Source organism: Lytechinus variegatus, chromosome 4 (genome assembly GCF_018143015.1).
Source record: "Lytechinus variegatus isolate NC3 chromosome 4, Lvar_3.0, whole genome shotgun sequence".
NCBI classification, from domain to species: domain Eukaryota; kingdom Metazoa; phylum Echinodermata; class Echinoidea; order Temnopleuroida; family Toxopneustidae; genus Lytechinus; species Lytechinus variegatus.
This window is the reverse complement of record NC_054743.1, coordinates 45,564,643-45,582,040: the sequence shown is the minus strand read 5'-3', so window position 1 is coordinate 45,582,040 and position 17,398 is coordinate 45,564,643. Positions and strand designations below refer to the sequence as shown.

Genomic DNA, 17,398 nt, shown 5'->3' with positions numbered 1-17,398 from the left:
AAAACTAGTTTTAGGTGAGAAATGTAAGCTACCTAATACTATATGTGTTTATTAAAGTAACAATTATTTACATTGCTGATGTCATCATTTGTTCGATGACTTGTATATGTAGCATTTCATGTACAGATTGATCGGCTAAAATTACTCCGATGACTATATCATCTCATAATTTCATTTAATTTTTAAATTGTTCATTTCCCGCGATTACACTATGCAGGGGCCGCGGAACTGTTTTCAAAGTGTGTGGGTGTGGGGGCTGACCATGCACAAATCACAATCATATGGTCATTTTAACGTTTTCATAGCCCCTGCTTTGTTTTGTTTGTACATCTTCCCATAATATGCAGTACAACAAAGACAATCATACACACTGGTATGAACAGAGGATGTTGCATGAAGAGCGTATTCTCTTTTTTGAATAATCCTGTCCTGTAAAGATTTTAAATGATTTAAAAAAGGAAAAAGAAAAGCTTTGTTGCCTACAAAAGATATGACATTAAAAAGTAATGACACAAAAGAGATCAAGATAACCATTTCTGTCAGTACAGGGCAGTGAAATGAATGTGAAGTACATGACATACCTTAAACAGGCGTGCATGTGGGTTATCAGTCACAAATGGTTCGCTCGTAAAGTTGAAGTAAAATAGAATGATGTTCAACATGTTAAACAACCTTTACAAACCTCACAATGTTGCTGGTTGCTGTATAAGTATCGAATCTTACAGTATCGGGTGTAAATTGTAAAAAAAAGTTGGTACAAGTATATACTAATAAGCACTATGTAGCTCGAACGTAACTCTGTGTATTTTTGTTGTCGTTTTTTGTTTGTTTTCCATTGCTTTAATTGTTCTTATATTTGGAGTACGCCTAACAAGCGCACGTGATATGATGTTGTATATACATTTGTATGTCTATGGCAAGACACAAAAAATACATAATTACGTAATCACTATGCCTTAATATTGTACTTTCATAAAGTTGTATATAGGATAAGATCAGACTGTTGCACTTTTGTAAATGTTACCATTCATGCATTTTGTGTTTTTTTAATAATTATGTTTCATTGCTATATGCCTAGAGTAGGTCCACATGAACTCATTTTATAATGTGATGTATATGTTTGTATGTTTACCGCAAGAAAGGGACATCATGCATGTCATGTAATCTATGAAACCCTACAATGTAATATCATAAAAATTTGTATACAGTTTCTCACAATGTTCTCTAACATTCTGGCTGTTCACTTATTATCAAATATTGATCATCAGCCAGTAATCATTGAAGGTCATGGATTTGAGAAATGATATCAGACTTTTCACTGTTGTAAATTCATTCTGAGTCCCAGTTTCCAGGTTAAGTTTATAGTTGAATACACTAGTTCTAACCAAGAAACAAATTCTTTTGCTGTTGAGGCAACATATCTGCATAGAAATGCCATCAATAAATTTATGTAATCAAGGTCAAATCTGTACAAAGTGTATTTTCCATCAGTTATACATATATTTTTTTAAAGGGAAAAGGAACAGACGAGTATTAAATGTTCTGCATTAAGACTAGCTGCTGCTGTAAGATAAGCGTGTTCGTGATGGGGGCTTCATTGACTACTGCTAATCGATGATAACAATTTTGGGGCTACCTATTGGGAATTTGTCACCGAAGGAAATTAATGCATTGAGTAGCTAGACCCTCCAATCGAAGAGGACGATTCAGAACCCCTATACTTTTCTCTCCGGGTTTTTTTTTTCATTTTTAGGCGTTATTTAGATGTTGATGAATTAGGGGGATTTGCGATTACGGATAGAGTTATTAGCCATTTATAAAATATTTTTGTTAGAATTAGTTTTGAAGTACAATTTATTATACCTGTTGTTTGAAGGTTTGCATGGTGGCATGTACAATTGCTGATGTGGTTTACGGTACACCATGTGGAGTGTTATAGAAACAGAGGATAGAAGAAGTGGATAGGTGAGAAAGTGGAGATTTGAGAGTAGAGTATTCTTTCTTGAAAACACTCCTGAAGACGGACAGTCAACCTGTCCGAACGTCGAGTCTCTCTAGTACTCATCTGTACTCGCCGACTCAAGCCAGCATCTCCTCATCAGCTCTACTACTCAAGCTGTTCTCAATCAACATTCCCTCTGGTTTTTCAGTCCTTTTCAGGACTATTTTAAAGAAAGAATACTCTACTCTCAAATCTCCACTTTCTCGCCTATCCACTTCTCGTCTTCTATCCTCTGTTTCTATAACACTCCACATGGTGTACCGTAAATCGTCATCAGCAATTTATTAGGCCTATATATCGCTGGAAATGGGAATAATGGCTTGTTGCCACAATTATTTTTATTCCTGCCATTCGAGTGTTATTTTCTACACCATTTTTACTTAGTTTTTTATAGTCATTGTATACTCTTTATATTATGAATAAATAGAAAACGGGAAACACGTGTAAAGAGTGTTGATTTACTGAGTTATCAAATTCTATAGAACGAGTGGTAGCTTTTATGAAAATACATAGCATAAATTACGAAAAAATGTAAACAGAATGGAACGGAAAATAGATTGGCGATTCCATGCTATAAAAATCAACCATTTCACAAAATTTTCAACCTACTGTACAAATTACGATGAACTTAAATTTGTTTTGGGGTAATAATAAAGTACTACTGCATGGGTAGTCATCCAAAAATGACAACCAACAAAAATATGTTGTCAATCGCTGAATTAGAGGTGAAAATTTTGCTTGTCGCACGGGACATTTCTGAGTCCCGTACAACACACATTTTTGCATTTAATTCACCACAAATCAAACAATGTTTTTGGTAATAGGTTTTTCGCATGAGTACCTACTTTAAATTTATTATAACTAAAATATTTTCTTATTGCTCAAACAATCAGCCAAGAGACTCAAAATTTTCCTATACGAACGTACGGAATCGCCCGATTATTCACATCGGGGTAGCATTAATAACCCCAAAGGAACTGGGGGCCCCTATCAACGTTTCGCGCGATATTTCTGAAACGCATTAAGATAGCGCCGCAATTCTTTGTGACTTTTTTTTTAGTCTCACGCAACTTTTGAGACCAAATTTGCCACATAAGCATTGCAATATGCCACATGTTGTTAACGGGACAATGCCATGCCGAGATGGCTTATTTCTATCACCAGCGGGTGATTTTTTTTTATTCTGATAAGTCTACATTATTCAGGGTCTAATTTAGTTGCTAATTGGTCTGTAATAATTCCTTTTCACGAAACAATGAAAAACAAAAGACGAAAAATTAAAAAATACATAAGAAATTCTAAAAACAAAGAGAGACATGAGGATAAAATGGACTTTGGCAATTTTTCTTTGCGGAAACCTTTGAAAAAAAATTACAAAGACGACATATGGAAAAGGGAATAAAATTTGAAATTAAATGGGGTTTTAATATTCAAATAATGTTTTCATGAAGAAACTTGCATGATTTATTCATAATGAATAAAAAAGGGGGATTATAGCCCCCAGCTAGTCCTCAATACATCTCAAATTATAGCCCAGTCCAGGGTTAAGAGATTACAAAAGGGAGGGGGCAAAACAAGTAGCATGTAGTTTTTGTTTCTTTTTTTTTATCTCGATTGAATAAATACAAGATCCAGATGACCAAAGTCCGTTTCTCCGATATCATTCTTTCCTTTTCCAACTCTTTATTCCTCTTCGTATTCTTCTTTGAAACCCCTTTTTTCACTAGCGATCGCCCCTGCCCCGAACGCTCTCGTATAGCCAGCGGTATGTATAACCAACTTATGGTTTTAATTAGTTACCCTTTGGCTAAATCAGACGACACTTCCAGAAATGCCAGTTGTCATGGTGAACATCGGATTGCAAAATAACAATTTATCTTATTTTACAAAATAGTGTTGTCCAAAATAGAATTCAGGTTCCGACGCTAATAAGCGAATGTGCAAGTTTCATCCAAATTCTCTCGAGGCTAAATCCTCCTTACAAAATTTTGTAATATTCCTAAATATTCTTTTTCAAAGAATTTCACTTAATCCTCAAGTAACGTGGTATATACTTCGCGTCACTAGATATATTCATTTTTTTGACATTTTGTATTATGTATTCTGATAGATATTCGAATTTCAGGCTTGCTGATTGTGTAAATCTGTTTATTTTGAGCCTTGATAATACATCATCATAAATCCGAAAGTCTGCAGGACTACCAATAGGACATTCACATTTAGAGCGAAGAAATGGGACACTGAAAAATACTTTGGAGGAAACTCTAAACTCAAGCATGGCAAGGGAGGCATCACGGATTTTCCTCATAACGTAATGATCATTTTTTACTGTAAACAAATCAGTGTACTATAATAACTGAATCATTAAGGAAAGATTGCACGTGACATGATATGCTCGCTGAAGAATCATGTAAGTCGCACGTACTTATTCACTATTGTTAAAAACATAATCCTTTACAACTATTAGATTAATATTGCCATAACCTCTCAATGGTAATATTGCCAAATGTTTTTAATGTCAGGACCATGATGTAAAACAGTTTTTTAACTGACCTTGTTTTCTACCAACTCATCCACTCTTTACGTGGTCTATCTTCATTTAATAGTCTAATGCCATTTCGTCTATCATCACTTCGTCTAATACCACCATTTCGTCTACGACCATTTCGTCTCATTACCAGATGGTCTAATATTAATTTCGTTTACGTCCATTTCGCCCTATTAACACTACAAATCGAAATAGACCGAACGGTATATTAGGCAAAAATGGCTATTGGACCAACTAGTTATTTGATGAAATGGTGAGTGGACGAAATGCAATTAGACCATGTGGTTAGTTGACGAATTGATGGTATACCAAGTTTAACTCAATTGAAGTAAACATTTCTTTTCTTCCGATTGACATCACACAGGTTCAAATTTCATATAAAATAGACAAACCAATAATATAGTGTTATATGACAATGAATGTACACACAATATGTAATTCATGTACATGGAAGAAGACGTAAACTAGAAAGCACCAGGTGCTTGTGTCGGGATACGCATGTAAATGATAAAAGACGAGTTGATAATTGGACGAAATGGCAGTACACCGATTGAAAATAAACCATACCTGGACCATTAAAACGATCCCTTCCACCGCCTCTTAAAATCACCCTTGCTGATTATTCTATACATTATTCGTAAAATAAATTCACAAATATAGTTCTTGGAATTTCGAAAGAAAAACACTTCGCCATATTCAAGTATCGTCTGTTTTTTTATTTATTGCTGTTCACCGGAGCGTTCAATATCTATACGCTTAATACTTTGGAATATCATCTGTTGGCGAAAATACAGAACTGTACTTTAACATACAACCTGCATGTAAGACATTGTAAGAATTTACTATTATAGACTACAAAGATGTATCATTTGAATAACTGATAATCAATAGAATATCACCTATTAAGAAATGTTGAAAATCAATTTTTAAAGGTGATCTGCGGTTACAAGATTCAAAAGTAAGAAAACAGATCTGTTAAGTAAACCTAAGAGTTTTGGAGTACTCTGATACCCCCCTCAAAAAAATAAATAAATAAAAGCGAATGTGACCTGAAAGCATAACAATATATGGTAAAACACATTTAGTTATCACATTTTAGAGCATGATACAGTGTCTTTTTTATGTAATTTTTGGTAACAGTTTTCATTGTAACAATTAAATCGTGCCCAAAATGCAACATTTAGCCCCCCAAAAATATCAAAAGAAAATAGGCATACAATTAACAAAAATTGCCAACACAAATCATCATATAAATAGTGCATTGCGTAGGACGAGAAACCATGTAGGCCTACATTGGATAACTGGTTTCACCTTTGAATACTATATACATAGGGGATCATCCCATTATCTTTAAAACCATCTTAATGACATCATTGTGATATTTTGGATATACTTTGCTGAATGTAGACATATACTCCTCATGGGGGACGCTGAAAATTAACAAAGCAAGCAGGAAAACAAATAAATGTTTCTGCACGCGCTAGCTCTCTTAATTTGTACAGAGCAGGAACAAGGCATTTTCAAGAGACTTGCATTCTTTCCTTGTACATCTCATGGTAAAATGGATTGGAATACTCCACACATTGGATGACGTCATCTGTCAGCTGATCACGTGGTAATGGTCCCTTTACGGAAGGCGCCATGAAATGTGTGCTGCTGAATGCCGTCTTATACATCACAGAGAACGACTTGAAGAGGTTTTCGCCAGCCGTCACGAAGTTCTCCGGGAACTCGTGACTCGGCGACCACAGCAGAAGGTTATCACTGTAGGGAAATCCAACAGCTTCACAGAATCGTTTCAAGATCCCTTGCGGGTTCCTGGCTAGATCATAAGCGTCAATGATGATGGGGTTGGGGTCGAGATTTTCTTTGACATAATTCCACAACTGATGCTGTTCCTTGTACCACGACATCGGCTGTATTTGTGTTTTATCGTCGCGTATGATGTCGACATCATCTTCATTAAGATTAAACATTCCCAATGCCATCAGTCCTTTCCGGAAAGACGTGTAGACCTTCGTTGGTTCTCTAATAAGGAAGACATGCTTGAAGCCTTCAGGAAGATACTCTAGGATATAATCTGTAAAGGCCATCTCCTTTATAAAGACAAACCTACTCTTGGTGGTCTCCAAATCTCGTTTGATTTCACAACATCTGAAAAAAAGTATGTGTATATGAGAATAAGCCTCCCATTTCCCTACATTGAGATAACAGAACAAGTTGGTCTTGTTCGAGTCTCTAGGGAGTTTTCGCATTAACTACGGGGAAACTCTCTACAACCATGACAACTGAACACATTGAATTCTATATTTTGAAAATGCAATCAAAGTCACATTGGGAGCCGAGAGGCTTTAGTCAAAAGTTTGTGGACTGGGACAACAGATCATCCAAAGGTTTGCACAAAACGAACAATGGCAAATTAGTTGTCGTCCAGGGTCATACGTCTCAACTGTCCATTGTTATTCCCGGGGGGGGGGGGTACTTCCATTCACGAGTGGATACCATGCGCGACCATGTGGTCTCGAAAAGCACCCTAAACACGTAATTTCCATATTCTGAAAATGAACCCCTTAACAAGTATTGGCATGTGAAACCCTACCCTTAACAAGAATTGGAAACAAAACGATACTCTTGTCAAATATTCCCTGAAACAAACCCCTAAACAAGTAAAGGAATTTTTCATTGTTACGGGTCCTTCGGACGTCGGCTTTACCATAATTGGTTTAGTACGACCCACCTTCTACACCTCGCGCAAATCGGACTCTAAATACCTAGTGTTGGGGCAAAAAGGACATCCTTTATAAAAAAAAAATAATTTTGTTTTATCATCCCCGCAAATTCGACCCTAAACACGTAATTTTCCTAGCGAAATAGATACCCTTTTTTCATTATTTTTGTGTTTTTGACACCCTTATCACGTTACGTACGTAACGTGCCCTATCGTGAAAAAGACATCCTTTTTACGTGTTTTTCTGGTCGCGCATGGTATCCACTCGTCAATGTAGTGGCCCCCCCGGTTGTGATTGTGTTTGTATTTTCAAAGGAATTGATGCGATGCAAAGAGTTTCCCCGTAGAGATTTTGGAAAGTTCGGATCGACATAAATTTCGAGAGATATGGCACTTCACGTACAAATCCAATGCGAATTTAGTTTCTATCCAATGATCATAATCGTGTCCTTGTTTTCACCTTTCACATGTTTCACAGATGAAAATAATTTCATTTCATGTTATTTGATACCGAAATAATTAGGATAATGATGTGCAACGAAAAGTAAAAATGGTGAAAAGGGCCTAATAATGACGATAAAATTGTTATAATAATGATAATGATACATCAATTGCTTTGCTCACCAATATTATTGCAATGCTAATTTAAAGGGCAAAAAAATCATGTTTTAAGAGTCAATGAAATTCACCTAAGCAGCCGCAAGCATTAATTACGCTGCTCAGAGTCTCAGCTATCAAAGGCGCATTAAGACGCCGCAGCCGAGATCTTGGGTACCAATATATGACCCGAAATACTGCGGTACTATAGGTTCATTGAACAGAAACCTGTAGCCAAAATTTTGTTGTACTGTAGAAACCTCGTCTGATCATCATATAGTTCAGCAGATATAACACCCGAAATAAACAGCATGAATTGGAAAAAGTTGCATTTGACTTATAGGAGCTCAGTGTCTCTTATTTGATGTTAAAAATGATAGTGATCAGACATTATTACGGGGTGTATACTGCTAAGGTCTGAAGGCACTGAGGATATTTAGAGTGCAATTTCCTTGAAAATGTACGAGCGAGTAAAGCAAACATATAAACGACCCTACACTGTAAAAATATTGGGCAAAATTTAACCAGCACGAGGGTAATTATGTATCCACCCAATTTGGGGCAGTATTTTACCCAATGCGGGAAGCATATTGTCCAGTAAGGTTAAAATATAAGCAGAAATTACTTTAGAATGAGCAAAATTTCCATCACATTGGATAAATAACATTTTTACCCAATATTTTTTAAGAGTGTATACCTTAAAGGAATACCCCGGCTGAAAATATTTACTCTCAACAAATGAAGCAAAATTCACACAGAAAAATACTGAAAAGTTTATCAAAATAGGTTAACAAAACAACGAAGTTATTGAATTTTTATAGATTTTTCCGGTGAAACAATTCTAGGCACGTCTTCATGAATATTCATTTGGTGGGCTGATATTGTCATATCCCACTTGTTCTCTTGTATTTTATCATACGAAATTAGGTTTATTCCAATTTTTTTTTCTACCAAGAACTAATACGATCGGATTGACAGCAAATTAAGTGCATTAGGTATTTATGGCAGCAACATATTTCGTCATATTAGGCACATCATTTTGCACAAACAGTCATGTATGAAAAAAAACTATGATTTCATGTAATACCATAAGAAAAAAAGGAAAGTAGGGAACTGTCATCATCAGCCCACCTAACGATTTTTCCTGACGACGTGCATATGACTGTTCTCACAAAATATTGCTAAACTTCAAATTTCAATAACTTTTCTATTTGTTATCTGGTTGATGAGATTTTCAGCGATTTGCTTTGTGAATTTTCCTTTATTTATTTAGATACAAATATGTCCAACCTAGAGTATCCCTTAAATCATAATATCTGATCGGTTTTTCGATTTTAATTCGCCGTACATAATCTTTTCGCCAAAAATATCAGCAAGATAGAAAATGGTAACTAAAGAGTTGTATCAGGGCACCCTAATTCCTCAGCGCAATACTCACGAAATTCTTTTTGGTATCAAAGTGCTATTCGTTTCCTTCTTAAACACCTCTACGACTTCGGCGTATACCGCCTCATTCCCTTCCAGATTCTTTGGCAGGTCACGACCGGTCGCTGATTTGAAAACGCCATTCGCTGTTTTAGAATACGAATAAAGCTCCAGATAGACTTCAATCCCGTCAATGGCACTGATGCATTTTGTAAACACCGTCGACATCGTTCGAGGCACTCCCCACAACGCAACTTTGACTTGCTTGTCCGCCATGATCTTAAAAGTATATGAACACTTTCGATTGTAGAAAATAGATTTTGCATGGATGAATAAATGATTTAGCACGAATAAATTCAGGGATGCATGCATTATCAGCATACATGTAAGGTGGCCTGTATAAATATTTATTCCTTAAAATAAATCATGTTTATGTTCAATGTTCAAATACTTAAAATATAAAACTTTGGACTGTACAATATCATTATGATGTACATGACTATGCGTTATTTTTTGCTTATCTTTGTATATCAAGAATACCCATACAGAATTTTGAAGAAAATTGCCCCCCCCCCCTCTTCCCTTTTCATGTTTCTCTATTTCTATTTCTCGGATTAATTCCATGTATACTTGGAAACCACCTACCAATAGTTTTGCTCAGATGTATCCATGTTAAAACACCAATACAAACTAAACGAGATCATCACTTTATTTACAAAGACAAACAAGAGAAAGGTTGGGACGTTTGGGTAAACAAGGAGGAGGGGTGAGGGGGGGGGGGGGTTGACCAGATTAACTAGTTATCATTCGTTTTAACACCAGGCTATTTAAATCCGGGAAGCTTAATTGGTATCCGGGAACGCTATTACCCTCCTTAGTTCACTATCAAAGGATTAACTTAATAATAAACGAAAAAATGACGTGATCCATGCTCTACGTATAGTGGAACAAAAACAATTAATTAATCAATACTGCTTTAGACATGGTTAAAATGGTAGATCAGCGAATGGCCTATGCCCAATAAATAGCCAGAACAACCGTCGAAAATTCTCATTCAACTTCTCTTCACCGTTCAATCTCACTCTCGCCTGGCGACACCCCAACCAACTCGTGGACTTGCGATCAAGATGGCTCGTCGTATCGTGCTAGCTCGAAGAACCGAAGCAAAGAAGCAAGCGAACCCATCCACCATCCCGGGGATGGGCAGTGCACCCATCGCTAAACCTCTGAGTGGTGATCAAGCAGGTATTCACCAAATCAACAACCAAGCAACGGTGCCAGTTCATCTCAAGAATTCATCGAAGCCGTGGTAGATCAGCTAGTTCTCCTGCAGATATTACTTCTCTGTGGCTGAGAAAAACGGCTCTTTTCAGAGCCACCATTAATACAAGAAAGAATGGTGTGATTTCAAATTTTGCTTAATGATGACATATTAGCCCCGCCGATTATCCGGGGGGGGGGCTTATTAGACCATCTAAATTTCTATGGGATCTTTATGAAGTGCCATCTCCTTGACAAGAGGTGCATATCCATATGTCACATGGACGCGTCCCCAAACCCAAAATAGTAGGGTGGACACAATATCAATTGTTTTGCTTGCCAAATTCATTTTGGGCGAAATGAACTTCCATTTTTTTATTGTGATATATTGTAATCTTTTAATAATATACATGTACATTTTTAATTTGTAAATATGATAATATGAGTCTTCGGACTTCTGTCATGTACCATTTTCACAATAAACCCAGAATTGAATTGAATTGAACTTTGGGTGATAGCCTTTTTCTTTTCTTGTCAAATTGTCCAGCCCCTGGTCCCCCCTACTTTCGGGGAAAGATTTCCGCCCTTGCCATGTCGACATGATATCCGTTTCATTTGTGCATGGCGAGGTGACGACAACGCATTTTCCCATGCCGAAATTGAAGGTAAAACAAAAAATTAGTTGACTTTGGCAATGTGTCAGTTTGCACACAATTTCTTTAAGTAGACGTGAACATTGAAGTGAAATATCGTGCCTTCCTTCCAAGTTGACATAATCAGAAAAAAACATGGCGATATATCTCCTAAATTCGACTTATACATGTACATCAACATGACAAGAAATGTCATCTTGTCGAGCTGACCTATGAAAGGTGAATGGTTGAATCTCATAATAATCCATACCGTACAAAACATGCCCACTGACATGGGTGTTGATCTTATGGCAGCCATGCCCTGGATTCATTTTAAACAGGATGTGCACCAGATATATATTGCCATTTAACTCAGTGCCTTATGATAACAACATTTTTTTATATTTACAATATATGTCGATGTACCGTTATGTGAGAATGATCATTTGTCTCAATTGCCATTAAAGCGCATTAATTGGCGATGAATGCCTACCGTACCATAAAGTTGGGGGGGGGGGTGGGTACAATGGGTGTGTATGGTGTTGAAGTAAAGCCACGAAAGATAGTGTAAGCACGAATTTACGCAAAACTGGAATATGAAGAGGCAAATGTAAAATCAATTTTCAGCGAAGTGTAACAGTATTTTATATCATTATCCTCTCATGTTTTGCACGCTACACTTCAAGTACGTGTTTAAATGTGACTGTGGAGCATTCTAAAGATGTCAAAATTCATGAAAATCACTTTTTGACATCATTTCAGTCCACGGCCCAAACACACACGCTAGTGTTGACGCAAATCTTTAACCGCTTGAACAGTGCATCGTTTTTCAGTTATCAGGTTAAATTCCTAGATCCGAAATTTAAATCACATATTTAATACAGATGTTAATGTTGGTTGTTTAAAGAAACTTGTTTGCATTTTCAAGCCAAACCATCTATAACCAAGCACATATTAGCGCATTGCATTGGCCCATCCGTCCCTGCCATTACTCAAGCAAAGTCTACATAATCAATGCAACATAATAATTAATGCAAATCACAAATGGTAACAGTGGGTAATATTACGATTTTTAAAATCTCGCTTGTACTTCCAGCTAAAGCGTTGTAAGCATAACTGATAACCTATCCCATAAGTGCTATGGGCATCCATCCATGAATGATGATGTTCAAAGAAAATAAAACAGAAACAATGCAATATAGAACAGAGCATCATTTTGCAAAAAATGATACGGACTACTTTAATCAGTTGGAGATGACAAATAAAGTTTAAGCTTCAACCAACCTTAAAAGCTCGCCTGAATAATTTTTAAGGTTGGCTGAAGCTTAAAATGAACTTAATTTTGATGATATTGCCGTTGTGGATGGTAACCGTTATTAATTTATATTTTGGCACCACTGGCCATCAATGTGGTGCAATGCCAATCAATTCATGTTACTAATCACCCTCCACCACAGTTTTTTCTCTCCCTTTTTGGTCTTTACCTTCTCATACAGTCTTTGGGTTTGTCATTTGCAGTCCCTCTCCCCACCCCCTTCTTTATCTAGATATTCATCCCTTTATATCCATCTATTTTGATCCCTCCCCTCTCTCTCTCTCCCTCCATCCTCAAACGATATTCCGTTTGTTGCTTATTATTCTCGTTTACATCAAGTTCGTTGTAACCGACGGAGGGCAAATAAACGAATTTATTCAGGAAAGCAGGCTTGAAAGGAAAGATAAATATTCAAAAGTGGTTTAATTTTAAGCACAAATTTGAAAACAAAAAGGAAGCAGAATACAATAACGGAACCCTGTCAAGCGTACATCATCTAAAACACAAATAAATACATTACATATGTTTAAGTACAGCAGTACAATTAATAGTGACCACTGTATTGCAAAATATATTCCCTATAAAAAAGATTCATGGGTACTCTGCAATAAGTATTAACACAATCTTGTAATTTTAATATGTTCATACATACTGCCTTTGCTACTCTAATTAATACAAAGTTCTTCATACAACAAATGTGGTTTAAAAACGCTTGTAGAAAATGATTTTCCAATCTACCAAAATAATTAGTAAAACATAATGACTTCCAACTTAAAAAATAATTAACATTGTATTTTGAATATTATGTTCATTTAATGAGAATAAAATTAAATATAGAAGAAAATAATATAAATTGCAATCATAATTATATTTCAGTTCAGTACGTAAATATTTTCACTCTCCATACATTTAGTGCATGTTAAAAGATATAACAACATTGCTCTGGTACCCTCCTAAGGTGGGAGGGGGGGAACTGAACATCACAGAATGCACATACCATCTTCTTGCTCAGTGCACCCTCTTTCGTAGAATTCATCATCATCTAGTTGATGTACGTTTTCCTCCTACCATTGGCCCTGCCACATAATGGACAACATGATCACAGCCTTAGATATGCTATCCCGAAGGCAACCACAGATGCAATACTTGTTCTCCTTCTTCAACATACTGTCAAAATTTGGAATCACCTACCAGGAGCTATTGTAATAGGAACAAACCCAGCTGTATTTATAAAGGCTACCCTGTCATTCATCCGCGCGATGCAGCCTCCTGTTGGGTCTCGTACGCTTTAAACCAAGAGGCAGTTTTTACTTGCATGGTGCAACATTAACTTTTAACATATATAAGTGACATTTCAAATCAATACCAATGACACCTCGCACTGATACACACAATCTTGAAGCTGCTGAAATGGATTACTCTTCAGATTCAAGGTATTATTGTGATTTCTAACCAATTGATTCCTTTTAAATTGTTTCTGTAGGATGAAATAAATATAACATCATAATTTTGCCTGAATTTACTAATCAGCCCCAACCCCAGTATTCTTAGGTGTTTAAATAGCTGCGTCTTTTAAGGGTTAAACCTTGGATTCACTCTCATAGACTGGCCCAGGCAGGGCCAACTGGTAAGCCAGCGGAACGGACTAGACTAACCCCATATGCTGTACACCCAGCGAGTTTTACCGGACTGACCTCTGGCCGGGCCTGCTGTTCTATGGTGGGTTGCGGATGTTGCCAATAGCATATTTCATTGGTTGTTAACATTTTCGACGATTTTACCAGTTTTGGACAATTTGTGCAATACCAGAGTCAGGAGGACTCACCCCCCCCAAAAAAAAAAGATCAGTTTAATATATACATAATTTGGATTACGAAAAAAAAAGTGAAGGTCAAAGGAAAACCCAATACAAAAAATGAACGTGCATGAGTAGATCATCTACCGTTAGAAGTGTTCAACATACGTTTATCGGTATACTGCAATGCCTGTGTATGATGGATTGGATGCGTTTGTATCAATATTTTTCACTATTTACAACTGTTTCTTCTTTTTTTTTTACTAAACGATGCAAAGAAACACGGAATAATGAATGTTTGGATCACCAAACCCAGGACTACAAACTTTGCACTTTGGAAAACGGACAACCAGGGATCCTAAGAAGTGAGAATATGGCTAACAAACATCCACTAAAACTAAATGGCCATTCTTAGTCACGTGGGTGACCGAATTTATGAAAAATCTGGACTTTAATTGCTTATAAATGTAAAAAATTCCGAGATCCATCAAAGGTTACACCACAACAACATGTTTTGTCAGCTATCATTTGGAATTTTTTTTTTTTCTGTCTGAAATGCATGTTCAAGGACAGAGATCAAAAGAAGTGGGTCACGGGTAGTGTGACTTTACACTGAAGCATGATTTTGAAAAGTTTAATTTTCATTTTAAAATTCCTGTTATTGCCTATGAGGTATGTATCATGAATATGTTATTAGGAAATACCACTGAATAGGAATAATTGCTGTATTTTGTTTTATAATCTATTGTTTTATATCATGATGTCTAGTCACGTGTGTGGCATTTAAATAAACTTATCGAATACGTGTTCAAACCTATAAGTCGCTGTCAACCACACTACCTTCTTATATTTATTCATTATTTCAGCAACAAAGATCTACTTACTCTCTTCGTTCTACTGCCGCTCCTTTCAACTCCTTTCAATCTCCTGGAAATGTTGGGTGAAATTGTTGAATTGCCATCATAATTTTGTCAGTTGATGGATCTAGCTCATGAAACATGGACATATATAAGGTAATCAAGTATCAAGTGATCAACTTGCAAAAGTTTTAAGTTCATTTATAGGCTCAATGAACTTACAGTTTATTATCGAATCAATGGTGTTTGTTATGAATAATTATCCAAAAGTTGTTTTCAAAGTCGGCACTGGTGCTAAATAGAATCCAAAATGCAGGCGAGACTATCATTGACATTCAACTTGTTAAAAGTCAACATCTGAAAAAAATGCTCCGGGGCAAAACAAACATTAACATTTACACTGTAATGTTCATCAATAAGGCAACATAACCCTACTGGGGCTAGTCAGTCAATCTTGACATGCTTGCCAGTTATATGCCAAGTATTAACAATCGTTGAAAGTGCAATATTGCATGAGAAAGAAGCTGGACCTCCAATCATAAATCGTCATCTCCATTCTCTTTTTCATGATGCAAAATTTATCTTACTTCCCCCGTCTTCTCGTTCACTTGCGGCCATCAGTAATCAGCATCAGCTACTCAAAGTATACAGACATATATTCTTTGAATTGTATACATTTGTCTTGTATTATTTCGTACTTCTTGTTTTGTCTAAATATTGGCGAATGCCAGTGGCGTTGTAATAAATTCAATTCATACAGGATCTAGATTGGATGTAAATTTCCTTATTTCCACTTCATGATGTTTAGATAGGCATATTTACATATATCTGCATTCTCAAAGGCTAGCTTACTCCCTTTATTCTGTGTCTTTATTTTCAGGGACATGAGGGGTATAAAATATTTATGTTACACAAAATTTTGAGTAGGCAATCTTGCCTGCATCACACAGTTCAATGTTGCAGCAGTGTTAACTTTGGAACTTAGCAATATCATACATTTAACAATACTCTTTACAAATATAAGCCAAGGCAGCAAAGGGCCAACGTATAAGATGCTCTGTTAACTGGCTTCAAATTCCTTCTTATCAGCCTTGAAAGGGACAGAATAATGAAGGGTTTTTTTATAATCCCAAAATACTTGAAATTTCTTACTTTCAAGTCTCAACGCTAAGTTTGAGTTGTGATATTGAAATCTCAATTGTTGGAATCAATCAATCCTGAAGGGTTTATCAAATGGCAAAGTTTAAGCAAATAATATAGGCTTGCTTGAAATTATATTCATTTCATTACCAATGTTCTTCCTACAGTAGAGCTAACACAATACAGAACATGTGGGTGGGACCACACCATAAACGGTTGTGCTTTTTAAGAGTATTTTTTCTGATCGTCATGAAGCTCATTAATCTGTATAATTATGCATTTTCATCAAAAATTGTTTGGCAATTAGTATCATTTACTTTTCACATAATACTGTGTATATTTTGTTATATCCTAGGATTTTGTTTTGTTTTGATTGCTACCAGTAGCAAATCAGAGTGTAAATTTAGCTTTTGAATAACCTTTGTCAGCTCATTCTACTGTATTGACACTCTGATAGCCTCTCACCCTGACATAGTGACCAGAAATTACATTAATCAATTTGTCTAAACTTTATAATCATTATACATGAAATAGGGAATTAATTTCTCAAATTATCTTGGAAATTTAAAAATCTTAATCTTTGTTATGTTTTGAATATATATTGAAATCACAAGGTCAAAGTTGACCTTGATAATCTATTATGGCCAGAAACTTTGGTTAATTTAGACTTGATAACTCTGATGTCAAAGTTTCATAAACCAAAATCTTATGCTATGTTTTCAAAATCATAGCCTTGGTGAAAATTTGATATTAAGGACCCCTCCAGATGAAACGCTATGCGTTTTGATTTGTGATTCATTTTTTTTTGTGATTATAAAAATTAATCAACAAGGCCTTGATAAGCTAGTGAGTGCTGAAGAGTCAAGCCATTAATAAATTCCTTCATTAGCATGCTTGTTTTCTTTTGAAAGCATTGTTAAGCACACGGGTGACAAAAAATGTCACACAAGTGACCGAAAAATGTCTTAATTTCTCCAAAAAAAGATGCCTGTTACACGTTTAAATTATGAAACATGATATTTACTTTGAAAAAGATGATCTTCAACTAAATTCATCATTTCAAGGTTCAATGAACAATTATTGATGAGAACAGAAGTGC

The 17,398-nt window shown here is 35.9% G+C and overlaps 1 protein-coding gene across 1 annotated transcript; it reads right to left on the bottom strand.

Moving 5' to 3' along the window:
- Window positions 1–4,961: 4,961 nt before the first annotated feature.
- On the bottom strand, window positions 4,962–9,809 carry LOC121412716. Its single transcript, XM_041605490.1, has 2 exons — window positions 9,314–9,809; window positions 4,962–6,704 (listed from the first exon to the last, which is right to left on the bottom strand). The coding sequence occupies exons 1-2, from the start codon at window positions 9,679–9,681 to the stop codon at window positions 6,071–6,073; spliced, it is 1,002 nt and encodes a 333-aa protein (XP_041461424.1). The 5' UTR covers window positions 9,682–9,809; the 3' UTR covers window positions 4,962–6,070.
- Window positions 9,810–17,398: the final 7,589 nt, after the last annotated feature.

Coding starts and splice junctions, on each gene's coding strand:
- LOC121412716 (XM_041605490.1), bottom strand. CDS start 9,681: ATGCTGATAATGCATGCATCCCTGAATTTATTCGTGCTAAATCATTTA. Junction 6,705..9,313: donor TTGATACCAAAAAGAATTTC/GTGAGTATTGCG, acceptor ACTTTTTTTCAG/ATGTTGTGAAATCAAACGAG.